Raw genomic sequence first — 26,568 nt, 5'->3', positions numbered from 1 at the left:
CAGAAATCGATGCTGATAAGACCTACACGGAGTATTGTATTGGACTTACAGGGAGGCCTGGCGCTCCAACAGCCCCACGATGTCCAGAGGTACCAATATGACCCTGAAAACAACAACGAGACAAACACATTATATTCGGGTGAAACACTACAGCTACAAAGTCACTTCATCTGGGTATATAAACGAGGAGATTAAGTCAGGTCATTTAGTGACAGCCAGGGGTCAGGGGACAGTCAACTGTGTCTTGTTCCACTATGTGCTACACAAGGTTGTCAGAGGTAAGCCTGGTCCTTCAGGTTGAAATGTTTCACAATAACAACTTGGGAGCGTTAAACAGTGTGCAAGTATCGATATTTCTTTCAACAGCAGTAAGCACCATGTAGTCCTCTAAGGTGCATACCATAAGAATAACAAACCCACTTAGTACTGTAGTTCCCAGGCCAAGCTGTGTAGGTACATTTTTTTATTACAGTGGGCTGTAGGTGGCTCCGACTAAATGGGCTCTATAAATTTACCACTAAGTGGGGGGGAAGTCCCATAGGTCGACCCGGCCGTGGACGCACGCACACACACACACACACACACACACACACACACACACACACACGCACGCACACACGCACACACACACACGCACACACACACACACACACACGCACACACACGTAGAGTTAAGGACCTTTAGTTTAATGGAATCCTGAAAGTCTCAAACCTCTCAACAACTGCCAAATAAAGATTAGCCACTGTGACTTTGAACCCAGATCCAGTTCAGCAGAAAAATGCTTATAAATGCTTAATGGCCCAGTGCACTCCAAAACTTTCCTGTGTTTTATATATATTTCCAAACGAGGTGGGAATAATAATGTGAAATTGTGAAAATTATGATAATGCTCTTTTAGTGTAAGAGCTGTTTGAAAAGACTGCCTGAAATTTCAGCCTGTTTTGGTGGGATGGGGTTTTGGCCTGCCTGGTGACATCACCAGGTGGTAAATGAGTTAATAGACCAATAGGACAGAGAGTTCTCTGCCAATAACAGCTATGTGTCAGTCTTCCCCTCCCCAATTAGACCAACGTCAGACAGTCCTAGCAAAATTCTTGCTTGAGAAATTGCTCTTGTAAGAAGCATTTATTTTCTTCCTTTTGGCCATTTTGATTGAAAACAATCACAGTTAGCTACTTAATTGTTACTCATTGCATTAGGCCTTTAAAGCCATCTCTCTCTCTTTCTCTCTCTCTCTCTCTGGCTGTCTGTCTGAGGAGGGCTGCGTTTTGGGAAACTATTTATAGGAGGGGAGAACTCTGGCAAACGTGCCGCAGGGGATTCTGGGATTCCACTCGCCACAACTTTCATCTTGTACTGCTAACTTTACACCTGATCTGAACTGTTTGTGTGTGTGTGTGTTTCATCAGTGTGAGTTTTCAGTGTCTACGCCAATAGCACCAGATTTCCTCCTGGCTTATCCCTAGGAATTCAGTAATCCGGGATGCTCCGTGTCTCAGATATGCATGTGTGGTCTCAACAGGCCTGCTTTTCAACCCAGCACCAAAAAAAAAGAAAGGAAGCAGAACAGAAAAACAACATGAAAAGTGATTTTTTGATACATTTGATGTTGTGGTTTGTATGCTGGTTTTACCTGATATCCCTCATCTCCAGGCTCTCCGCGATCTCCTCGCTCGCCCGGGGGACCCTGCCAAAACACACACAGCATCAGATGAGCAGGGTGACCACTTTGTAACAAAGAGTACATTAGGGCTCTGAATATTTTGAGGAACGGCTGTATTTCACCTTAAACTCTCTGCCATGAATCATCTTAGTTTAGGCTGGAGTGAAACACTAAGGGCCATTGTATCTGTCATAGTATGGGCTTTAGCCCTTAATACCGTCTTTCTCATAGGTTACACTGCTTACCATCTGTACTGAGGGCCATCTACTATATCACTTTAGACATCCACTCTCTTGGACCTCTGTTCAGCGTGGTTAGACAGCTATACCTCAAGCAACACCACTATTAGAAAACTCATATAATCCTTTAATAGGGTGACTCACCCCTCTCTAACTCACCCCTAAGCCACACACACACACATAGGAAAAGGAAGGATAAGTTGAAGAAAGGCAAGACCTACTGGTTCACCTAGTGGCCCGGCAGGTCCTGATGTCTTACTGTCTTCTCCGGGGTAACCCTGAAACACAACACGCCAACATATCACACACTGACACAACAAACTTAATCAACTCATAACTCAGGACATTTAGCCTAAAATACGCTGAACACGGAGATCTAAGATTTATAGAGCTCTATTTTATTAAGCCTAATGCGATGGTAAATCTAAGCTCTGGTGGTAACGCAATAGGTCCAGGAGTGTGTCCGGAATATTTTCACAGCTGTCATGAGCCCAATAGCTGGCGGTGGCACAAAAGGGCGGGTTTTGATGAATAAACAAGTTGTATGTGTAACGAGGGTTTGACCACTCACTGGCCAATCAAGCCATTCCATGGCTTAATACTACAGGTCTTAAGTTCTGCAGGTTATTGAGGGTCTTTGCGCTGTCTTCAACTCCAACTCGGCTAGGGGGCATGGAATATCCTAGTCCATTAAAGGATTGATACTACAGTTTATGAAATAGCATAGGCTACAGTAACGAGTGATAGCAACAGAAGAAGAAAAAAATCCAGTGTTTGCTCAATATGTTTGGAGTGTTGACAGTCAACATTTTTGTAATTGGCTTTAACGAGTATTTGGCCTTTACGCATTGCACTTCTCAAATAAAAAATACTGGTGCCCGTAAATTGTATTGTATGCATGAGGCACGTTCTCAATAAGCAAGTTATAAATATTTCTAAATACGAGTTTCACTAGATTATCTCATCTCTCGTTCCATGTTTTTTTATGCACATCCTAAATAATAACAGGAGCATGTTAAAATAATGTAATAGCCCACATATAAAAAAATGGGATGTCTGCTTTCAAGGATTTTATGTAATCTATCACAAGACATCTAGTGGTCCTTTTGGGTACTTCAGATTAGCACAGGTGTCATATCTGTCCCTCTGTGGCACATGTAAAATATATGGTCAAAAATATATATATTTTGGATGACAAAGCAGTAAAACATTATCCTAAAGATTGGTGTTTAATAGGATGGTTTCAGCATGAAATCTACTTTATATATATTGTTTGACACTATTTATTTTACTATGTAAATATTTGTGTTTTGGCATCAAACTGGTGGCAGTTGTGAACAGAGTCAATAGTTGGAAGAGTTTCAGAGTTAATTGAAAAAAATGCCATTCTTGATTAGCCCTTTGCTGCACACATTTTGTTTTTTCCCACAAAAAAATAAGATTTAGGCTTTCTGATAATAATAGTAAAACATCACTTTTATCCCCCACATTTAAAGAAAATACATTTTTGCTACCTCAGGGCGACACTGTGCCATAAGGGTACTAAAACACCAAGGAAAATCAGATATTTTCAAACATTTATTTATTGAAATAATATGTATCCTATTAAAGACCAATGAATTCACAAAGTTGATGGTTTATATTTAGGATAATGTTTTACTGCTATGTCATTCTATGTTTAATTTTTAAATTATCTTATTTAATGATTTCATATATTTTGCATGTGATAAGGCTGTGATAATCTGAAGTACCCAAAAGGGCCACTAGTAAAAAGATGCACTCTTTTTATAAAAAAATAAAAGTTGGGCATAAACTAGTATTTCACTGCCTCTCAAACCTGATTCTGGGGTTCCTTCTTCCTTTTTGTGGGGCAAAAAGGTTTTCTGTTTCCTGAGGGCAACGATGTACATTAGAGGGTTAGATCCTTTTTTCATTAATTATACTATTTTCCCTGGAACCATATGATCTATCTAGTAGAAACTCATGGACAATACGGACAGATAAAAAAAAAAAAAGAATTCTATATGAATATATATATTTTTAAAGCTATTCAAGTACAAATTACCAAAATTACAATAGATTGCCTTAGATTTTCTATTACCCAAATTACCCAAATTCCTTAAGATTACAGTAACTTTGGTAAATTACGGGTAGCTTTGCAACCCTATACCCGTAATATAGTAATGTATACTATGGGCTCTATTTTCAGCTGCTGTTAAGTTAGTGCAATTGTCAAATGCACATTTCTTTGCAATTTCGACCTTTGAAAGTTTCCAGTAATCCTGTATATCCTCCCTTTGCAACCAAGTCCATATTATGGCAAGAACAGCTCAAAGAAGAAAATAGAAACAGTCCATCATTACTTTAAGACATGAAGGTCAGTCAATCTGGAAAATTTCAAGAGAAAGTTTCTTAAAATGCAGTCACAAAAACCATCTAGCACTATGATGAAACTGGCTCTCATGAGGACCGCCACAGGAAAGGAAGAACCAGAGTTACCTCTGTTGCAGAAGATAAGTTCATTAGAGTTACAAGCCTCTGAAATTTCAGCCCAAATAAATATTTCACAGAGTTCAAGTAACAGACACATCTCAACATCAACTGTTCTGAGGAGACTGCGTGAATCAGGCCTTCATGGTTGAATTGCTGCAAAGAAACCACTACTAAAGGACACCAATAAGAAGAAGAGACTTGCTTGGGTAAAGAAACACGGGCAATGGACATTAGACGGGAGGAAATCTGTCCTTTGGTCCGATGAGTCCAAATTTGCGATTTATGGTTCCAAACGCCATATCTTTGTGAGACGCAGAGTAGGTGAATGGATGATCTCCGCATGTGTGGTTCCCACCGTGAAGCACGGAGGAGTTGTGATTGTGTGGGGGTGCTTTGCTAGTGACACTGTCTGTGACTTAATTATAATTCAAGGCACACTCAACCAGCATGGCTACCTGGAAAAGCATTCCAGGTGAAGCTGGTTGAGAGAATGCCAAGAGTTTGCAAAGCTGTTAATGCAAATGGTGGCTACTTTGAAGAATCTCAAATATAAAATATATTTTGATTTGTTTAACACTTTTCTGGTTACTACAGTACACAATTCCATATGTGTTATTTCATAATTTTAATGTATTCACTATTATTCTACAATATAGAAAATAGTAAAAAATAAATAAAAAAATGGAATGAGTAGGTTTGTCCAAACTTTGGACTGGTACTGTATATATACAGTCTGCATATAATTTTTTTGTATGACTATTTTTCTGGGGGTGCTGCAGAACACTCAGCACTCTTACTTCCCACTGCTATGGAGATGAATTCACCTTTCAGCAGAACAATAACCTAAAACATAAGGCCAAATCTACACTGGAGTTGCTTACCAAGAAGACAGTGAATTTCTGAATGGCTCAGAGGAGGAAGGAGAGGACGATTGTCCTCAGTGAATTTCATTAAAATTAAAATAGTAAAACATAAAAAAAGTTATCCTTTTTAGATAAAACTACACTAAATACAGTGCCTTTGGAAAGTATTCAGACTCCATGACTTTCTCCACATTTTGTTACGTTCCAGCCTTATTCTAAAATGTATTAAATTGTTTTTTTCCCCCTCAATCTTTTTTTTATTTAACCTTTATTTAACTAGGCAAATCAGTTAAGAACAAATTCTTTTTTACAATAATGGCCTACCCCGGCCAAACCCAGACGATGCTGGGCCAATTGTGCGCCGCCCTATGGGACACACAATCATGGCCGGATGTGATACAGCCTGGATCCAAACCAGGGACTGTAGTGACGCCTTTTGCACTGAAATGCAGTGCCTCAGATTAATGCGCCACTTGGGAGCCCAACACAATACCCCATAATGACAATGTTTACTAATTTATTAAAAATAAAAAACTGAAATATCACATTTACATAAGTATTCAGACACTTTACTCAGTACTTTGTTGAAGCACCTTTGGCAGCGATTACAGCATCGAGTCTTCGTGGGTATGGCTCTACAAACTTGGCACACCTCCCACCTTCTCTGCAGATCCTCAAGCTCTGTCAGGTTGGATGGGGAGCGTTGCTGCACAGCTATTTTCCGGTCTTTCCAGAGATGTTCGATCAGGTTCCATTCCAGACCCTGGCTGGGCCACTCATGGACATTCAAAGACTTGTCCCGAAGCTACTCCTGCATTGTCTTGGCTGTGTTCTTAGGGTTGTTGTCCTGTTGGAAGGTGACTCTTCGCCCCAGTATGAGGTCCTGAGTGCCCTGGAGCAGGTTTTCATCAAAGATCTCTCTGTATTTTGCTCCGTTCATCTTTCCATCAATCCTGACTAGTGTCCCAGTCCCTGCCACTGAAAAACATCCCCACAGCATGATGCAGCCATCACCATGCTTCACCGTAGGTATGGTGCCAGGTTTCCTCCAGACAAGACGCTTGGCCTTCAAGCCAAAGAGTTCAATCTTGTTTTCATGGTGTGAGAGTCTTTAGGTGCCTTTTGTCAAACTCCAAGTTAGCTATCATGTGCCTTTTACTGAGGAGAGGCTTCCGTCTGGCCACTCTACCATAAAGGCCTGATTGGTGGAGTGCTGCAGAGATAGTTGTAACATTCTATACGTTTAACATTTTCATTCATAGCCTAGGTTGTACAGTCATGGCCAAAAGTTTTAAGAATGACACAAATATTAATTTTCACAAAGTCTGCTGCCTCAGTTTGTATGATGGCAATTTGCATATACTCCAGAATGTTACGAAGAGTGATCAGATGAATTGCAATTAATTGCAAAGTCCCTCGTTGCCATGCAAATGAACTGAATCCCCCAAAAACATTTCCACTGCATTTCAGCCCTGCCACAAAAGGACCAGCTGACATCATGTCAGTGATTCTCACGTTAACACAGGTGTGAGTGTGGACGAGGACAAGGCTGGAGATCACTCTGTCATGCTGATTCAGTTCGAATAACAGACCGGAAGCTTCAAAAGGAGGGTGGTGCTTGGAATCATTGTTCTTCCTCTGTCAACCATGGTTACCTGCAAGGAAACACGTGCCGTCATCATTGCTTTGCACAAAAAGGGCTTCACAGGCAAGGATATTGCTGCCAGTAAGATTGCACCTAAATCAACCATTTATCGGATCATCAAGAACTTCAAGGAGAGCGGTTCAATTGTTGTGAAGAAGGCTTCAGGGCGCCCAAGAAAGTCCAGCAAGCGCCAGGACCGTTTCCTAATGTTGATTCAGCTGCGGGATCGGGGCACCACCAGTACAGAGCTTGCTCAGGAATGGCAGCAGGCAGGTGTGAGTGCATCTGCACGCACAGAGAGGCAAAGACTTTTGGAGGATGGCCTGGTGTCAAGAAGGGCAGCAAAGAAGCCACTTCTCTCCAGGAAAAACATCAGGGACAGACAGACTGATATTCTGCAAAAGGTACAGGTATTGGACTGCTGAGGACTGGGGTAAAGTCATTTTCTCTGATGAATCCCCTTTCCGATTCTTTGGGGCATCTGGATAAAAGCTTGTCCGGAGAAGACAAGGTGAGCGCTACCATCAGTCCTGTGTCATGCCAACAGTAAACCATCCTGAGACCATTCATGTGTGGGGTTGCTTTTCAGCCAAGGGAGTGGGCTCACTCACAATTTACTCACTCACAAAACCAACACATCCTCCGAGAGCAACTTCTCCCAACCATCCAGGAACAGTTTAGTGACGAACAATGCCTTTTCCAGCATGATGGAGCACCTTGCCATAAGGCAAAAGTGATAACTAAGTGACTCGGGGAACAAAACATCGATATTCTGGGTCCATGGCCAGGAAACTCCCCAGACCTTAATCCCATTGAGAACTTGTGGTCAATCCTCAAGAAGTGGGTGGACAAACAAAAACCCACAAATTCTGACAAACTCCAAGCATTGATTATGCAAGAATGGGCTACAATCAGTCAGGATGTGGCCCAGAAGTTAATTGACAGCATGCCAGGGCGGATTGCAGAGGTCTTGAAAAAGAAGGGTCAACACTGCAAATATTGACTCTTTGCATCAAATTCATGTAATTGTCAATAAAAGCCTTTGACACTTATGAAATGCTTGTAATTATACTACAGTATTCCATAGTAACATCTGACAAAAATATCTAAAGACCCTGAGGCAGCAGACTTTGAGAAAATTTATATTTGTGTCATTCTCAAAACTTTTGGCCACGACTGTAGTAACCTCATGATGGGTACAGGGAAAATGTTGGTATAATGTAGTAGCCTAAACCTATTGATGTTACATTGAGCTGGGTGAATGGAATATGAATGACAGTGATCTAATATGTGTGCTTTTTGTAGAGTTGCCTCACATTAGCTTTACTTGGAAGAGGCTCCCACCAAACATTCCACTCCCTGCTTTTACATGACTATCCATTCTGGTCTGGATTTTAGAGATTTTATTACCGTTCTGGTTAGCGATTGTATCACCGTCATGGTTTTGTTTTCGACCTGCCTAGTTGAGGGCCTCTCTTCGGCCTCCTCCTGTTACCTGCTGCACTGCTCCCCGCCTGACCTGGTCTGTCTCTCCCAATCTGGTACAGGGGCCCCCTGCCACTCCCTCTCTCTCTCCCCGGAGCTTTGCTCGCCCACATCATTAGCATACACTGCAGACTTTTTACTGATCTGCTGTTGGACTATTTGATTGGGGATTCTTGCTATGTTTGTATTATTATTAAGGAACGCTTTGTATGAAGTCATAGCTAATTTAATATTTGTGTTTCGCGTGGTGTTGGCTACATATCTTAGATTGTTCTGTTAACTTTGTACGTGCTTAGCGCTGTGTTCTCTCTCTTATGTTAATTGATAGGGCAATAAACAAACATGCTGCTGTTGCTCATTTTGCTGTTGTCTACCCTTGGCATTTACAATGTTGGCAATACTTTTAGAGCCCGTTACTCTGTGAATGAGGGAATATATTACTGTTTCTCCCTCGTGCCTTGGGAGAAACCACACTCTTGCTCTGTAAATGCATTCGAGAACTCTGCACATTTCTCCCAAACAACATGTGAGAAATCGGACTCTTGCCCTTACATGTCAGGACTGTTCTCTTGGTACTTAACCATGTCTCTGGACTTTACACATCTCCTGAAATATGTGGCGTTAAAGACTCTGGTGACTGTGGATTGTTGTTCAAGTGCTGTCTGTAAATCCAAATGTTGTAAACCCCAATCTAGACTTGCCATTATCTTGCTGCTTCTACTGTCTGGAAATGTGCAATCTAACCCAGGTCCTGAAATTCTTACCCCTGCCGAATTAAGTAGTCGGCAGGGGTTGTATTGGATGGTATTTTCAAATTGTTATCACAGCATGTCAACTCTGAGTTTGTCTTGATGGGTGATCTGAATCAGGATTGGTTAACATCTAGCTCTGATCAACTAAAAATTCTATGCAATACCTATAATCTCACTCAGATTGTCAACAGTGTAAGTAGGTTGAATGTAAAGTATCATCTGAAATCCTCTTTGATTGATTTGATCTTAACCAATACTCCTCATCGTTTTAATGCATCTGGTATTTTTGACAAATTACATACATGATCACTGTGCTATTGCCTGTGTGAGAGATGGTAAAATTCCTAAGTGATCTCCACATGTCATTATGAAAAGAAACTGGAAGCAGTTTGATATTGAAGGTTTTTAACATGAAGTATTTAGCATTGAATGGAATAGAATTGAATGAATCCCTGCTGTCGAATTAGCCTTTTCTTACTTCTACAATGCATTCCAGGATGTATGCAATAGGCATGCCCCTTTAAAAAAAAAAAATGGATTAAGGGCAGAGAGAACCCTTGGTTTTCTGATGAATTTACTAAAATCATAAGGGAACAAAATGCCATGTGGGCTAAAGCAATAGGGTCTGGTTCGACGGATGATTGGATGGCTTTTAAACGTCTTTGAAATCTGGGTGTGGCTAGAACCTAAAAACTGAAAGCAGACCACTACCTTAAATCTACTTCATATAATTTAAATCATCCCTCCCAATTTTGGCAAGTAGTGAAAGGTTTTTAGTGCAAAAAAGATACGCAGCTTCCCAAACAATTGTTGGTAGACACACAGATTGTAACTGAGAGAACCTCTATTCTGAAAGCCTTAAATCAGCATTTTCTAGATGCAGTTTATTTAAAAAGGTTAAGTGTCTAAATGAGCCCCCTGTGAGTTTATCTGACACCCCTGTGCAATCCTTCACCAGAGTTCTTCTTCTCATCCTTCTCTGTTTCAGAAATGCGTAAAGCCCTGAAAGAAATAGATAGAAAGAAATCCACTGGCCCTGATGATCTTGACGCCCCCGCCTCCTACACCTAGCTGAAGAAATCATTGCTCCCCCTTAACACGTATTTTTAACCTCACGCTTGACATTAAGGAAATCCCAAAGTTATGGAAATCTTCTTTTGTACTGCTTCTCCTGAAAGGTGGAGATCCTTCGCTACTTGACAACTATCGATCCATATCAAAATTGTCTGTACTGTCTAAGGTACTGGAATCCTTAGTTAGTAGGCAGCTGAAGGCCTACCTCCAAGAAAACAACATCTTAAATGGAATGCAATCAGGTTTTAGGTCTGGCCACAGCACTGTTTCAGCAACATTGAAGGTTTTAAATTACATCCATTGTGCTCTTGACAAGAAGTTACATTGTGTGTCTGTCTTTATTGATTTGTCGAAAGGCATTTGACACCGTGGGCCATGCTGTGTTAGTGCAAAGGTTAAAATGTTATTGAATTACTGGTCATGCTCTAGATTGGTTTATAAATTAACTATCGAATCGTACAAAATGTGCAATGGCGGATGGTTGTAAATAGAGTCCATAGAGTTGTGCTCAGGTGTTCCGCAAGATTCTATTTTGGGCCCACTGTTGTTCATTTTGTATAATCATCAACATTTGGGACCATATTAAAACAACAGATGTTCATTTTATGCAGATGACACTGTTCTTTATGCAAGTGGTAGTAGTTTATCTTTAGCTTTTGAAAATGCCCAAAGACCATTTAACATCATACAACAGAATTTGTATGATTTGAAGCTGGTTCTGAATTCAGGTAAAACAAAATGCATGGTATTTTCTAATGCCATGCATGTAACTAATGGATGGACATACTATGTAACTGATCAGATCAGGTCAAAGTGTACAAATATTTGGGAGTGTGGGTGGATGACAAGCTGAGCTTCACTGTTCATGTAGAGAATTTAGAAGCTCAAGCTGAAAATAGGTTTTTATTACCAGCATAAGGCTTGTTTTTCTCTGGAGGCCAGGAAGGAGCTGGTATGATGTACATTACTGCCGGCTTTAGATTTTAGTGATGTTATATACAGCTTTGGAAAAAATTAAGAGACCACTGCAAAATTATCAGTTTCTCTGGTTTTACTATTTATAGGTATGTGTTTGGGTAAAATTAACATTTTTGCTTTGTTCTATAAACTACTAACAACATTTCTTCCAAATTCCAAATAAAAAATATTGTCCGAAAATGACAACTGGTCAAAATAACAAAAAAGATGCAGTGTTGTCAGACCTCGAATAATGCAAAGAAAATAATTTGATATTCATTTTTAAACAACACAATACTAATGTTTTAACTTAGGAAGAGTTCAGAAATCAATATTTTGTAGAATAACCCTGATTTTCAATAACAGCTTTCATGCGTCTTGGCATGCTCTCCACCAGTCTTTCACATAGATGTTGGGTGACTTTATGCCACTCCTGGTGCAAAAATTCAAGCAGCTCGGCTTTGTTTGATGGCTTGTGACCATCCATCTTCCATCTTCCTCATGGGCTGGCCATGACAGGGTCTTGATCTTGTGGTCCTCCAGTTGTCATTTTAAACACTCTAAATGACAATATTTGTATTTGGAATTTGGGAGAAATTCTGTCAGTAGTTAATAGAATAAAACAAAAATGTTAATTTTACCCCAAAACATACCTATAAATAGTTAAACCAGAGAAATTGATAATTTTGTAGTGGTCTCTTTTTTTTTTGCAATGATCAACAACCAATTTGACAGAGCTTGAATAATTTTTTTAAAAATTATGGGAAAATGTTGCACAATCCAGGTGTGGAAAGCTCTTAGAGACTTGCCCAGAAAGACTCACAGCTTCAATCGCTGCCAAAGGTGCTTCTGCAAAGTATTGTGTGTGAATACTAATGTAAATGAGATATTTCTGTATTTCATTTTCAATACATTTTCAATTTTTTCTAAGAACATGTTTTCACTTTGTCATTATAGGGTATTGTGTGTAGATAGGTGAGAGAAAAAAATATTTAATCCATTTAAATTTAAAGTCAAAGAGTATGAATACTTTCTGAAGGCACTGTACATGGCGTATATTTTCAAAAGGCTAAAAACATAATACTGTGTGCAGAAGGAGGACAAAAAAAACATGCAAATGCTCAGGTTACCTTTTCACCTTTGGGCCCAGGAGGTCCAATGGATCCTGGCTTACCGGCGTGGCCCTAAGAATAACCAAACCCATGATTATTCACCTGACAAGTCATATACTGCAACTCACTGTAGACAGTAGAATAACACAGAACTTGACAAGGCGTAGATTGTCAACATGTGTTAACAGTGTTAATCATGATGCCTTATAATAAACACACTAAGGACAGCAAAGGAGAGATATTTCCCTGGTATAATGACTTATTTGGCAGGCCCTCAGAAATCACTCAAAAACTTGGGTGGGGTGTGTGGGCAAGCTAAGAGTGAGTGTACAATACAAACTAACTAAATAGATACAACGTGAACTTGTGGTGCCCTACATCGTTATCTAACTAAAAAACAGAATTAGACTGGCAATGACCTGGCGTCCTCAGGAGTTGCCAGAGGATTTGGGTATAAGGGTTTGAGGTTGACCATATCCAATTTACCTTTCTTCTTTGTTCCTGTTTGGCTAGGTGTGTATTTGCTGTGGTATTATTGATACATTCTGTTGTCTAGTTGTGTTTGACTAAAAAAACAGAATGACGACTGGCAATGACCTGGCTGTTGGGGTGCCAAAGAATTTGGTTTTAAGTTTGGGGATTGGCTTTACCATTTCCAGTCTGGCTTAACTTCTCTGTTCTGGCTTGACATTTTGTTTGCTTTGGTATTGATACGACACAGGTGTTCTGTAGTCTACTTGTATTTGGCTGCAGAGCGCTGTTGGTGTATGGGTGTGTGTGTGCAAGCTTGGTAGTGATTCGACACCAGGTGTTCTGTTGTCTTGTGTTGGACTAGAGAGAAGCCAGAAGGCGAGGCAGCGGCCACGGCCACACCTTGCTTGTCAGAGGAAAAGATGGTTCCAATCCACACATTATTTCACTTCAAGAGTGAAGGTTCAAAGCCAATGCAAAAATACACAGAAAGAGACAGCCAGGGGAGTTGGCAATGGATGCCACCTCTTTAAGGAACTCTGGAATGGGCTTAAAGAGACTTAGAGATGACCTGAGGGCGTGTTGTGTTCAGTGGGATGTGTCAGAACAGAACAAAGTAGAGCAAGGACCATGTCAGATCCTTTGGGGTGAATCTCTCTGAGGCAGTGCTTGACTTGGACTGAAATAAGTGCCAGTACTCATTTTGGGTGCCGGTACTGTTTATATTTAGGTGCAGGATCTCCACAATACTTATGATCTAATATTCTATAAGAGGAACAGGAGCTCAAGCAGTAGAACATTTTAAGGTGCCGGTATTCAGCTCTGGTGAGCTCCTGTCCAAGTCAAGTACTGCTCTGAGGTGAAGAGATACAAATCTGATAAGGAAATTCTGGAGTCATGATTTGGTGTATGTGACATGTCACCAGAACAGGACTTAGATTCACACCTGTGTTGTTGTTAGTGTGTGTGTGTGTGTGTGTGTGTGTGTGTGTGTGTGTGTGTAAGTGAGTGCATGAGACCGAGAGAGACATTGACTGAAGGAGAGAAAGAAAGATCGAGAGAGACAGAGGGAGTGATGTAGAGAAAGAGAAAGACTGAGAGAAAGAGAAGTGTGTGTATGTTGTTATTATAGCCAAACAGGAGTAACTCACTGTGTATCCTGCCATTCCAGGCATCCCCTCAGGCCCCATAACTCCCGGACGACCCTGAAAATGATGCAGAAAACAGCCACACATTAGTTTTTACAGCCATTTGTTTTGATATTCTATCTGTACTATGTGGGAATGCTAAATATAACCTTGGCGTCTGAATCCATGGAACTAAGGAGTTGTATGACACTAAGGCATACATATTTTCCTTCACCGGCTATCACAACAGCGTTTTCAAGGCCTAACTCTGGAAAATAAGTTCTGTTCTCAACTGAAAGGAACATCCTGGCTTTTTCTTCATTTTCCTGTGTGATCCCGTGCTGCAAGGAAAAAACGATTATTCGTATCCTCTGCTCTGTTTCTGACATCAGGCTTTTACAACTCACAACAGAACCTAATAGGCTCAAATACTACCGGATTAGCAAGCTGCTAATTGCTATAAAAAACTTACAGTTAGAACTATAACTACTGTTCCCTGAATGAGGGAAACAAGGTACAACACAGCTATAGGGGGAGTTCGAGTGCTAGGGGGGAGTTCGAGCACTTGGCCTGACAAGGCCAATGAACACCGTGCCTCAACAGAAGCCCCGCCTTCCAAAGGTGATAAACTCAAGGCACGGATTCATTCCTTCAATTCAGAACCGCTCTTCACCGAGCCCAGAACTGGGCGGCGTGGGGCCGAACAAGTGTTCTACCTTGTTTCCCTCCTTCAGGGAACAGTAGTTATAGTCATAACTGTACATTCCCTTTGAGTTGGTCAATTTGGTACAACACAGACATTTTACATTTTCACATTTTCATTTTAGTTATTTAGCAGACACTCTTATCCAGAGCGACTTACAGTAGTGAATGCATACATTTCATACATTTTTTCCCCCCGTTTTTTTCCAGAATCGAACCCACAACCCTGGCATTGCAATCACCATGCTCTACCAAATGAGCCACACGGAACCACAGCTATGGAGACATGAAATCACGCTCCAAGCCAACCCCAGCGGACGCCAATTGAAATTGCCCACGGCAGACCTGCAGTGCCCGGGTATTGTGCAATCTGTGCGCTGCCTAATGATCCTATCCTGCCACAGCCGTATTCACACTGTGGGCTACAATGGCGGCAGTGACATCCAAGAGATAAAACAAGAGACCACCCCCCCGGATATCCGTACCTGTGAGGCGCCTAGGGAGTGAGGGAAAGCACTAGCAGTTCTGGGGGGGGGGCAGTGCCCCTGTGACAACAATTTTGGACCCCTTTGTGGCCCCCCTAAAAGTGGAGTATGAAATCATTTTTACATAACACATTTTTGCTATCGTTCTTTTTTTACATCCGTTATTAGACAGTGGCAACGATGATGATTATGAACATGGTCTTCTGCCTGCTAATGCCTGCAATGCAGTGAAGAAAGCGATATGACAACAATAACGTCTAATGTAACTGGCCCCTCTAACAGTACAACTGGCCCCAGCTTGGCCCCCCCCAGTTGAAATGGTCTAGAACCGCCACTGACGGAAAGTCCACACTGGACAATAGGAACCGAGACCGCACCCCTCCCTGTCTGTTGATGTATGCCACCACTGTCCCGCTGTTGGTCCTCATGTTGGCCTGGCAAGAATGGGAAAAAGCACCTGAGTACTATGTACACCATCAAAAGCCCCAGCTAATTGATGTGCAGCACGCTCTGCGACACTGTCCGCAACTCTCGAATTGAGCTGCCTTTGCACAGCGCACTCTACCCTTGGGGGGATGCGTCTGTCGTGATCACCCTGCGGGATATAACTCGACCCATGGGGGTCCCCAGCATCAACAGAGCGGGTCCCTCCACCGAGCCAGAGCTGTAGGCATGATGGGGACACCCGGAGTGACCGGTTTAGTTGGCACGGTGCGTCCAAGCGAGTGTCTATTAACTACCGCTGGAAAGGTTGCATCAGCATCAGCCTGGGGGCAACTATTGCTATTATAGAAACCATCATCCCTAATAGGCACAGGCACTGGCAAAATGACAGACAAAATTGGGTCAAGCAGCACGAAAACCGGCCTCCCTATACAGGGACAAGAACCCACAATTCTCGACTGTGTTTAACTCGAAACCTAGAGACGAAATGCACTGAGATGGAGCCAAATAGCTCTTCTTGATCCGCTATGAAACCCAGAGACTGAACATGGGAAACCAGCATGGATGCATGTAACACCACCCGCTCCCTAGGCTACCACCAGCCAATTATCCAGGTAGTCCAATATCCTGAGCCCCAGACACTGCACAGGGATGCACAACAAATTGTAGCCTGTACCCCAACTTCACTGCTCACATAATCCAGGGCAATTGGTTGACACAGACAGAGAGTCTCCCGAAATAGTGCCATCTGAAGGGGTAGAACATCACCTTGCGTACTGGGAGAATTTTTCAATTTCCACAATTTTCAGTGTCTGACTGTGGGGAATTTACTCTTTATTCAGCTGACATTTGGAGGACACAACTCTTGAAACCCATGAAACACTTTGGAACTTTGGGTATAAAAAATATTTTTAAGTGCCGATGTTTGCTTGAACCCCAGTCCAATCCGGATTCGGGGGCTTCGTACCCGATCGGTTGTGCCACTTGGGGGTACTGTTGTCACAGCAAACATCTGGGGAGGAAGGCAAGCTAAGGACCCTGGGACTAAACACCTCCCTCTGCAACTGGATCCTGGACTTCCTGACGGGCCGCCCTCCAGGTGGTAAGGATAGGTAACAACACATCCGCCACACTGATCCTCAACACAGGGGCCCATCAGGGGTGTGTGCTCAGTCCCCTCCTGTACTCCCTGTTCACTCATGACTGCATGGCCAGGCAAGACTCCAACACCATCATCAAGTTTGCAGATGACAACGGCCTGATCGCCGATAATGATGAGACAGCCTATAGGGAGGAGGTCAGAGACCTGGCCGTGTGGTGCCAGGACAACAACCTCTCCCTTAACGTGATCAAGACAAAGGAGATGATTGTGGACTACAGGAAAAGGAGGACCAAACACGCCCCCATTCTCATCTCACCAGCTGTAGCGGAGCAGGTTAAGAGCTTCAAGTTCCTTGGTGTCCACATCACCAACAAACTATCCAAACACACTAAGACCGTCGTGAAGAGGGCACGACAAAGCCTACTCCCCCTCAAGAGACTGAAAAGATTTGTCATGGGTCCTCAGATCCTCAAAAGGTTGTACAGCTGCACCATCGAGAGCATCCTGACTGGTTGCATCACTGCCTGGTATGGCAACTGCTCGGCCTCCGACCGCAAGGCACTACAGAGAGTAATGTGTACAGCCCAGTCTGTACGGCCCAGCCAAGCTTCCTGCCATCCAGGACCTCTATACCAGGCGGTGTCAGAGGAAGACCCTAATAATTGTTAGACTCCAGCCACCCTAGTCATAGACTGTTCTCTCTGCTACCACTCGGCACGCGGTACCGGAGCACCGAGTTGAGGTCCAAAAGGCTTCTTAACAGCTTCTACCCCAAGCCATAAGGCCCCTGAACAGCTAATCAAAGGGATACCCAGACCCCTCTTTTACACTGCTGCTACTCTGTTTATTATCTATGCATAGTCACTTTAACTCTATCAACATGTACATATTACCTGAATTACCTCGACTAACTAGTGCCCCCGCACATTGACTCTGTACCGGTTCCCCCTGTATATAGCCTCACTATTGTTATTTTACTGCCGCTGTTTAATTATTTGTTACTTTTAATAAGAGAGCTACACAAACAATTCCATCATGTGAGACAGGAATCGCCAGTGGCAGTATGCTAGCTAACACGCTAACCTGACCGGCACGCTATGCAGCGCTGTTGAGCTAGCCTGATCCCGTCCACATTAGACCAGATCATCGGCCAGGTCTGGGAAGAGAGGTATGGAGTGCACACCGACCCGGACGCCCTCTTCCTTCAAGTGTCCTACCTTAGCCGGCGACAGAGCACTCAGCAAATGGTTTGAGCTAGGGCTGCTTTCACATGCGTCAGACAGACAGGACAAGCCCCAATTCATCCCTGGGTTCCGTAACTCAGACCCAGCCGAGGTACAGGCACTTGTGAGAAGAAGCCATAAGAGTATCTTTGGAGGGAGTTATTTTTATTTATTTTTAACGTGAGTATCTTTTTATTTATTTGTGCATGGTCTTAAACCCGAACCTGTCTTGTTAGCCTTGGTCCTTTTGGTTGTGTTTGCAATCTTACTCAGCCAGTTAGCCAGGCTAAACAGGCAGAAGAATTGATAGGAAACTTCACAAAACGAGTTACTTAACAGACAACATGTGTGCATCCCCTCCTTAAGTGGGACAGTTTAGCCTGATACATTTTGATTATTTTTTAAGAAATGCCTGAATTGTTCTGCTCAGCTCGAGGTGAAGAGCAGAAGAATTGAAGGAGTGAATCCGTGCCTCAGGTTTATCATGTGGAAGGCAGGGCTTCCGGAGAGGCACGTGTTCTAATGCTCTTGAGGAGAGGGCGGTAGTGCGTGAACTCCCCCCATAGCTTGTGTTGTACTGAGTTGACCGATTGAAAGGGAACAAAGCTTTAGGGCTTATAATGGAATTACATAGGAAAAGACTCAGATCACTTTGCATTAGTTTTGAGCTACTGAGCCGACCGAGGCTTGGCCAGGTTTGAACAATGTAATATTTAGGTTACTCAGGCAGTGGTGGTTCTAGACCATTTCAACTGGGGGGGGGCCAAGCTGGGGCCAGTTGTACTGTTAAGAGGGGCCAGTTACATTAGACGTTATTGTTGTCATATCGTTTTCTTCACTGCATTGCAGGCATTAGCAGGCAAAGGACCATGTTCATAATCATCATCGTTGCCACTGTCTAATAACGGATGTAAAAAAAGAACGATAGCAAAAATTAGTTATGTAAAAAATATTTCATACTCCACATTTAGGGGGCCACAAGGGGGTCCAAAATTGTTGTAACAGGGGTACTGGCCCCCCCTGCCCCCCCCCAGAACCGCTAGTGTACTCAGGGCTGCTTTCACTGTTTCAGATGTTTTTACAGTTGGTTATTTACAGTTGGTTATTCTCCAGAGACACTCAGGGAAATTAGCCATTAGTCTTATTAATGGAATATCACAGACCTGCCAATGAGTTGGGGATTACACTGAACACAAATATAAACGCAACATGCAACAATTTAAAATATTTTACTCAGTCACACTATATAAGGACATCAGTCAGTAGAAAGAAATTCATTAGGCCCTAATATAGCGATTTCACATGACTGGGAATACAGATATGCATCTGTTGGTCACAGATACTTTAAAAAAAAAGGTAGGGACTTGGATCAGAAAACCAGTCAGTATCTGGTGTGACCACCAATTCCCTAATGCCACTCAACAAATCAAATCAAAGTTTATTTGTCACGTGCGCCGAATACAACAGGTGTAGACCTTACAGTGAAATGCTTACTTACAGGCTCTAACCAATAGTGAAGGGGGAAAAAAAGAACAAAAAAAAGTGTGTGTGTGTGTGTGTGTGTGTGTAAGTAAAGAAATAAAACAACAGTAAAAAGACATTTGAAAAATAAGAGTAGCAAGGCTATATACAGACACCGGTTAGTCAGGCTTATTGAGATAGTATGTATATGTGGGTATAGTTAAAGTTACTATGCATATATGATGAACAGAGAGTAGCAGTAGGGGGTCTTTGACAATTTTTAGGGCCTTCCTCTGACACCGCCTGGTGTAGAGGTCCTGGATGGCAGGCAGCTTGGCAGGCAGGATGGCAGGCAGGCAGCCCAGTACATCAGTGGATGCCCCAGTGATGTACTGGGCCGTACGCACTACCCTCTGAAGTGCCTTGCGGTCGGAGGCCGAGTAATTGCCGTACCAGGCAGTGATGCAACCGGCCAGGATGCTCTCGATGTTGCAGCTGTAGAACCTTTTGAGGATCTCAGGACCCATGCCAAATCTTTTTAGTTTCCTGAGGGGGAATAGGCTGTTGATTGTTGAATCTCCTTCAGGCTGTTGATTGTGGCCTGTGGAATATTGTCCCTCTCCTCTTTAATGGCTGTGCGAGGTTTCTGGATATTGGCGGGAACTGGAAACGCTGTCGTACACATCGAACCAGAGCATCCCAAAGTTGCTCATTGGGTGAGTATGCAGGCCATGGAGGAACTAAAACATTTTCAGCTTCCAGGAATTGTGTACAGATCCTTGCAACATGGGGCTGTGCATTATCATGCTGAAACATGAGGTGATGGCGGCAGATGAATGTGCCTCAGGATCTCGTCCCCGTAGCTCTATGCATTCAAATTGACATCGATAAAATGCCATTGTGTTCATTGTCTGTGGCTTATGCCTGCCTGTACTTCCCCATACCATAACCACACCGCCACCATGTTCACAAAGTTCACATCAGCAAACCGCTCGCTCACACGACGCCATACACGTTGTCTGCCATCCGCCCTGTATAGTTGAAGCCAGCATTCATCGGTGAAGAGCACACTTCTCCAGCGTGCCAGTGGCCATCGAAGGTGAGCATTTCTTTGGTTGTGCAAACCCACAGTTGAACCAGCTGTCCGGGTGGCTGGTCTCAGGCGTTCCCTGCAGGTGAAGAAGCCGGATGTGGAGGTCTTGGGTTGGTGTGGTTACACGTGGTCTGTGGTTGTGAGGCTGGTTGAACGTACTGCCAAATTCTTTAAAACAACATTGGAGGCAGCATATGGTAGTGAAATTAACATTCAACTCTCTGGCAACAGCTCTGCTAGACATTCCTGCAGTCAGAATGGTAATTGGACGCTCCTTCAAAACTTGAGACATCTGTGGCATTCATTGTGTTGTGTGACAAAACTGCACATTTTAGAGTGGCCTTTTATTGTCCCCAGCACAAGGTGCATCTGTGTAATAATCCTGCTATTTAATCATCTTCTTGATATGCCACATCTGTCAGGTGGATGGATTATCTTGGCAAAGGGGAATTTCTCACTAACAGGGATGTAAACAACATTTTAGATAAATAAGCTTCTTGTGCATATGGAACATTTCTGGGATATTTTATTTCAGCTCATGAAACATTGGACCAACACTTTACATGTTGCGTTCATATTTGTGTTCAATATATGTAATAAGTCAATTGTGAGTGTTCGTGTTTGTGAGTGTCAATAACCAATAACCATTTCTACTGGGTGGTAGGATGCTGAGTGTGTTACCTCATCTCAATCAATGAGGACACTAAAACAGTCCCATTTCAAGTGTTTATTGTTGAGACTATAGCTTCATGGATGCTGTCCTCTTGGCCAGATCATTTTTTATTACAAAGCCTTGATCCTTCAGTGACTATCAGTATGAGCTTACTTTTGGATCGCTCGCTCTTTACTGTACATAAAACTGGAAGACCTAAAAAAAAAAAAAAATACCTTACAGATTTACGCCCTTCAGTACTAATGAGGGCCACTTTGTTAAACAGAATTAATCAGAATTGTCAGCTTCCCACACAGGAAGTTAGGTCACAGACTATACTGGGATAAAAGGAAAGTGGGTACTGACTGCAGGGCCTCTGGTTCCTCTGGCGCCTTTCAGTCCTGTGCCCCCTTTCTGGCCGATGTCCCCGATGTCCCCTGTCTCACCGATATGACCTGGTTTGCCTGCCTCTCCCTGAACACAAAACAACAACAAAGGTAGGTGTGTGTGTGTGTGTGTGTGCAGCATGGACACTGATTTATCTCTGATGATGAGGATCCAAGTGATGTGCAGAGCCTTCAGACATTTTTCACATTTTGTTGTGTTACAGCCTGAAATTAAAATTGATTAAATTTAGATTTGTGTCACTGATCTACAAACAATACCCCATAATGACAAAGTGGAATTATGTTTTTTGAAATGTTTACAAATTAATTAAACATGAAAAGCTGAAATGTCTTGAGTCAATAACTATTCAACCCCTTTGTTATGGCAAGCCTAAATATGTTCAGGAGTGAAAATGTGCTTAACAAGTCACATAATAAGTTGCATGGACTCACTCTGTGCGCAATAATATTGTTTACCATTATATTTTGAAAGACTACTTCATCTCTGTAGCTCAAAAATACAATTATCTGTAAGGTCTCTTAGTCGAGCAGTGAGTTTCAAACACAGATTCAACCACAAAGACCAGGGAGGTTTTCCAATGCCTCAAAAAGAAGGGCACCTATTGGTAGATGGGTTAAAAATGAAAAAAAGTAGACATTAAATATTTCTTTAAACATGGTGAAGTAAGTTATTAATTACACTTTAGATAGTATATCAATACATCCAGTCACTACAAAGATACAGGCATCCTTCCTAACTCAGTTGCTGGAGAAGGAGGAAACTGCTCAGGGATTTCACCTTGAGGCCAATGATGACTTTAAAACAGTTACAGAGTTTAATGGCTGTGATAGGAGAAAACTGAGGATGGATCAACAACATTGTACTTACTCCACAATACTAACCAAATTGACAGAGTGAAAAGAAATACAAATATTCCAAAACATGGATCCTGTTTGCAACAAGGCACTAAAGAAATGCTGCAAAATATATGGCAAAGTAATTCACTTTTTGTCCTGAATACAAAGTGTTATGTTTGGGGTAAATCCAATACAACACATCACTGAGTACTACTCTCCATATTTTCAAGCATAGTGGTGGCTGCATAATGTTATGGTTATGCTTGTAATTGTCAAGGACTGGGGAGTTTATCAGGATAAATGAATTCACCTTTCAGCAGGACAATACCTAAAACACAAGGCCAAATCTACACTGGAGTTGTTTACCACGAAGACAGTGAATGTTCCTGAGTGGCCTAATTCAAGTTTTGGCTTCAATCTACTTGAAAATATATGGCAAGACCTGAAATGTTTTTTTTTAGCAAGGATCAACAACAAATTTGACAGTGCTTGAAGAATTTAGAAAATAATAATGGGCAAATGTTGCATAGTCCAGGTGTGGAAAGCTCTTATAGACCCAGAAAGACTGTAATCACTGCCAAAGATCCTTCTACAAAGTATTGACTCAGGGGTGTGAATACTTATGGAAATGAAATATTTCTGTAATATTTTCAATAAATTTGCAAACATTTCTAAAAACATGTTTCCACTTTGTCATTATGGGGTATTGTGCATAGATGGTTGAAAACAAATTATCCATTTAATCCATTTTGAATTCAGGCTGTAAGACAACAAAATGTGGAATAAGTCAAGGAGTATGAATACTTTCTGAAGGCACTGTATCAACACATGCTAGTAAAACATCTGAATGGTTACCTTCTTGCCATGCCGACCACGGTTTCCCAGGGGACCCTGTTTCCCCTCTGGTCCCTGGTAGAGAGTCAAACTCATTAGAAACAATCTATAGACTTGTCTAGACTACTGACCTTTGTCACACCTCCTTTGTTGCAGTGTGCCCACACCACCTTGAATGCCCCAGGAACTACAAGGCTTTGTTAAAGTGAAGACTGCCCCCTACTGGGACCCATAGGCATCATCACGTTTGGCTCTATTGTTGTACTTTTTGTTTGTCAGAAACACTTACAGGGAAACCACATTTTCCAGCCAGTCCGGTGGCCCCAGGAAGCCCAGGGTCTCCCTCTATCCCCCTGTCCCCTGCCTCGCCCATTGGCCCACGGTCCCCTGGCTCTCCCTGAGGCAAAGATAGGGACAGCAAAATATAGCATTCAGCAAAATATTACGCAGTGGAGGTCAAATGTGTAATAGAGAACACAAATACCGTAATTTGGCTGAACATTCAGTATATTTACCTTTGGACCATCTTTTCCCAGGGGCCCGTCCTCACCAGCAGGACCTGGAAGACTCTATAAACAAAGAATCACACAATACCAAAACCATAGCGACACCTATTGTTACAATTAATAGCATGCCAAACGTTCCTATGGAATGAATTTATTGGGCAGTACGTATATATGTACACTCAGACCCACAGGGCATGGGACATGTGTAACACGTGTGTTCTTGTAGATTTGGAAAGAGCCTGACTGTGATGACGATTATATTTTCCTTCCGGCATATGTAAGCCATTGGGGTTAACGGAAGAATGCTTGCTCTTTTCTCTATTGCGTACACCAATAATCCAAAATGTCTGGAGAATTTAGTTATTAGTGTCAATAAGAATGTACAATAAAAACAGTGTGATTGTTTGAATAATCATCAACAGGATCTCTGAGTGTAAGCTTGGACACAAAGGACCCTCTCTTTCTCTACGGGGAGTTTCTAAGTCTCCGCGGGGCTTTCCTCTTGCCCAAAGAGAGAGAGAGAAAGAGAGAGCGAGAGAGAGAGACGGGCTCCTCCGACATCCCTAAAAGGTTATCGATACAGTCCAAAAGACAAAAACAAATCAGTCGCAACGCTGCCCTGGCCTTCTCCGGGCCGTCTCCAGCCCAAGGATTTACACGCCTCCATCAAATGAGGGCAGAGTAAATATACTGGCATATCGGATTCTCCCAAACACAAGCAGAGCAGGATTAGAATCATAGACTGAGATTAAAAGGTATTTTGAAGGACTCAGGACTCACTCTCATTCCCTGCTGTCCTTGTTCCCCCTCTCCTCCAAACGGCCCCACATCGCCCTGCAGGGACACAACAACAGAAGTGCTCAGGAGTATATCCAAAAATAAGACGATAAGACAAGCTAAACTCTAAGTTATGTATTTGAGTCTTTAGGTGCTGTAGCCCATGAGTAAAACGACTTGAAAATAAAGTATTACTGACATGTTAAGTACTTTATTTGCGAGTGTTGACCGCCTTTTTTCACACAAGTGCTCACGAGGTCACCTACCTCTCAGAGGGACACTAACAGCCACTCAGGGGTGATCAGGAGTTCACAGAACAGAAGCCATAACCCTCCCTGAGGATTGTGGGTAGCCTACTAATAGGACCTGGGTCCGCTTAACATTGAAATATCGCCCTCTTTCCTAAGGCAACTTTAATCATGTTGAGGTACATCAACCATACAAGTTCAATGGGGGAGTAGGCTAGGCGGCAAACTAGACGTTATGGCAAATGTAGATTTCTGCCTATATAGACATACCAAAAAGTCATTTTTCATGAAACGGCCATAACCCTTAACTAGTAATGCTGCATAGTTCTAGAAAGGTCTGGAACTCACCTTTCTGTTAAAAATTGTTATACATTGCTGAGGTGTACTTACATTTGAGGACACAAGCTCAAGTACATAGTACAAATATTATGAAAATATTAAAATAGAACAAATGACTGAAAGGCTTTCTAAATGCCGATACAATTAAATTATAAATGACTTACTATAAGATTTCACCTTATAACTGTAAAATAAATATGATTTTATTTAGTGATACTACAATTTTGGCCACATTTCATATAACCAACGACATAGCACTTTCTGCCAAGCCTCCTCTGAGCAACAGAGACACCATTTGAATGTCTGTAGACTCATTACAACTTCAGCTGTACACACAGCGTGATTTCATTCCTCTGTGACGCAGAGAACGTGTTTCAATTCTCCAAATCTATTGAGTATTTTTTCATGTTGAGAGCTCTAAATCCGTCTTGTTTGACCTGCTGGCCGCAATGTGGCTCTGGAGACGTGCTCCGACCACCAACTGTATATCACATACACATAGAAAAAAAAGATCATGCTGCAAGCAGAAAAACACATGTTTAGGATAATAGGATCATGGATAATTGATCACATGGTGCAAGAATGAATGCAATTAATTGATTATTGAATGTTATGGACACAGCTTTGAAGAACCAAAACATACACAGCCTTCCTCTGCTCAACACTTGAACTCGAGAAAACAAATCGCTTGAGGGTGTCACGCCTGCTCCCACTCTGCCCCCCTGGCGCTCGAGGGCGCCAGGCTCTCCAGCATTACGCACTCCCGCCACCATCATTACGCACACCCGTCTTCCCCCGCATCAGCGATTATTGGACTCACCTGGACTCAGTCACCTCTGTCATTACCTCCCTTATATCTGTCTGTTCCACCGCTCTGTTTCCCGCTTCAGCATCGATTGTCATATGTCCTTGTATACCCGTGTGCTGACGCTGTGCCTGTCTTGTTCCTGGTCTGTTCCGATTAAATGTTTGACTCCCCGTACCTGCTTCTCTACTCCAGTGTCGGTCCTTACATAGGGTGGTGGTGCAGCTCGCAAACGATACGGTGCTAAATAATCTCCCTGAACGGGCGGCAGTCAGGCAATTGCATTCCGCCAAGAGTCATTCACAATCTAGTCCGGTTGTGGCTGCAGCTAGACCTCGTTTCAAAGGTGTCAATAAATGATTGTATTTGTATGCCTAGCAATCACGAATGTGCATTGTTTGAAGCAGACTTTTATAAGGCTCAGTCACAAATGACCGCTCCAATAAGCCCCCTATGGTGAACAAGATGGCAGTATTGTGATTGTTTCGAGTTTTTAGTTCATCGTTCGCTGGTAGGGGGCCCTGCGTACTCTGGGTATTACTGACTCAAATGAACGAAAGATTTGTTCTTTTGACTGAACGAGTTGAAAAGATCAGATTCAGCAAAAAGAGCCGAACCTCCGGTCACTACACGATTGCTGAAATTGCTAGACTGTCCCCTTTAAATATGCCGTCTCCTAGGCTGGGCCCCGTCGCTCAGAGGGAGAGTAAATTGATTATTTGTCTGGTTAAGCCAAAAAATTTGACACATCACTCCTTAATCAAATATGGT

At 42.5% G+C, this 26,568-nt stretch overlaps 1 protein-coding gene across 1 annotated transcript in view; it reads right to left on the bottom strand.

Annotated features, from left to right (window-relative positions):
- Positions 1 to 26,568, bottom strand: part of LOC106584045 (collagen alpha-1(XXIV) chain) — a 187,550-nt gene that overhangs the window by 21,997 nt on the left and 138,985 nt on the right. The window contains exons 35-44 of the mRNA XM_014168854.2: positions 24,409 to 24,462; positions 23,638 to 23,691; positions 23,412 to 23,519; positions 23,144 to 23,197; positions 21,411 to 21,518; positions 13,907 to 13,960; positions 12,303 to 12,356; positions 2,125 to 2,181; positions 1,635 to 1,688; positions 50 to 103 (exon numbers count right to left, since the gene is read on the bottom strand). Coding sequence (XP_014024329.2) covers positions 50 to 103; positions 1,635 to 1,688; positions 2,125 to 2,181; positions 12,303 to 12,356; positions 13,907 to 13,960; positions 21,411 to 21,518; positions 23,144 to 23,197; positions 23,412 to 23,519; positions 23,638 to 23,691; positions 24,409 to 24,462 — 651 coding nt within the window. The remainder of the gene's footprint in view (positions 1 to 49; positions 104 to 1,634; positions 1,689 to 2,124; positions 2,182 to 12,302; positions 12,357 to 13,906; positions 13,961 to 21,410; positions 21,519 to 23,143; positions 23,198 to 23,411; positions 23,520 to 23,637; positions 23,692 to 24,408; positions 24,463 to 26,568) is intronic.

Source organism: Salmo salar, chromosome ssa23, assembly GCF_905237065.1.
Source record: "Salmo salar chromosome ssa23, Ssal_v3.1, whole genome shotgun sequence".
Lineage (NCBI taxonomy): Eukaryota > Metazoa > Chordata > Actinopteri > Salmoniformes > Salmonidae > Salmo > Salmo salar.
Note: the sequence above shows the minus strand (reverse complement) of the source record. Positions and strands in the feature narration are given on the sequence as shown.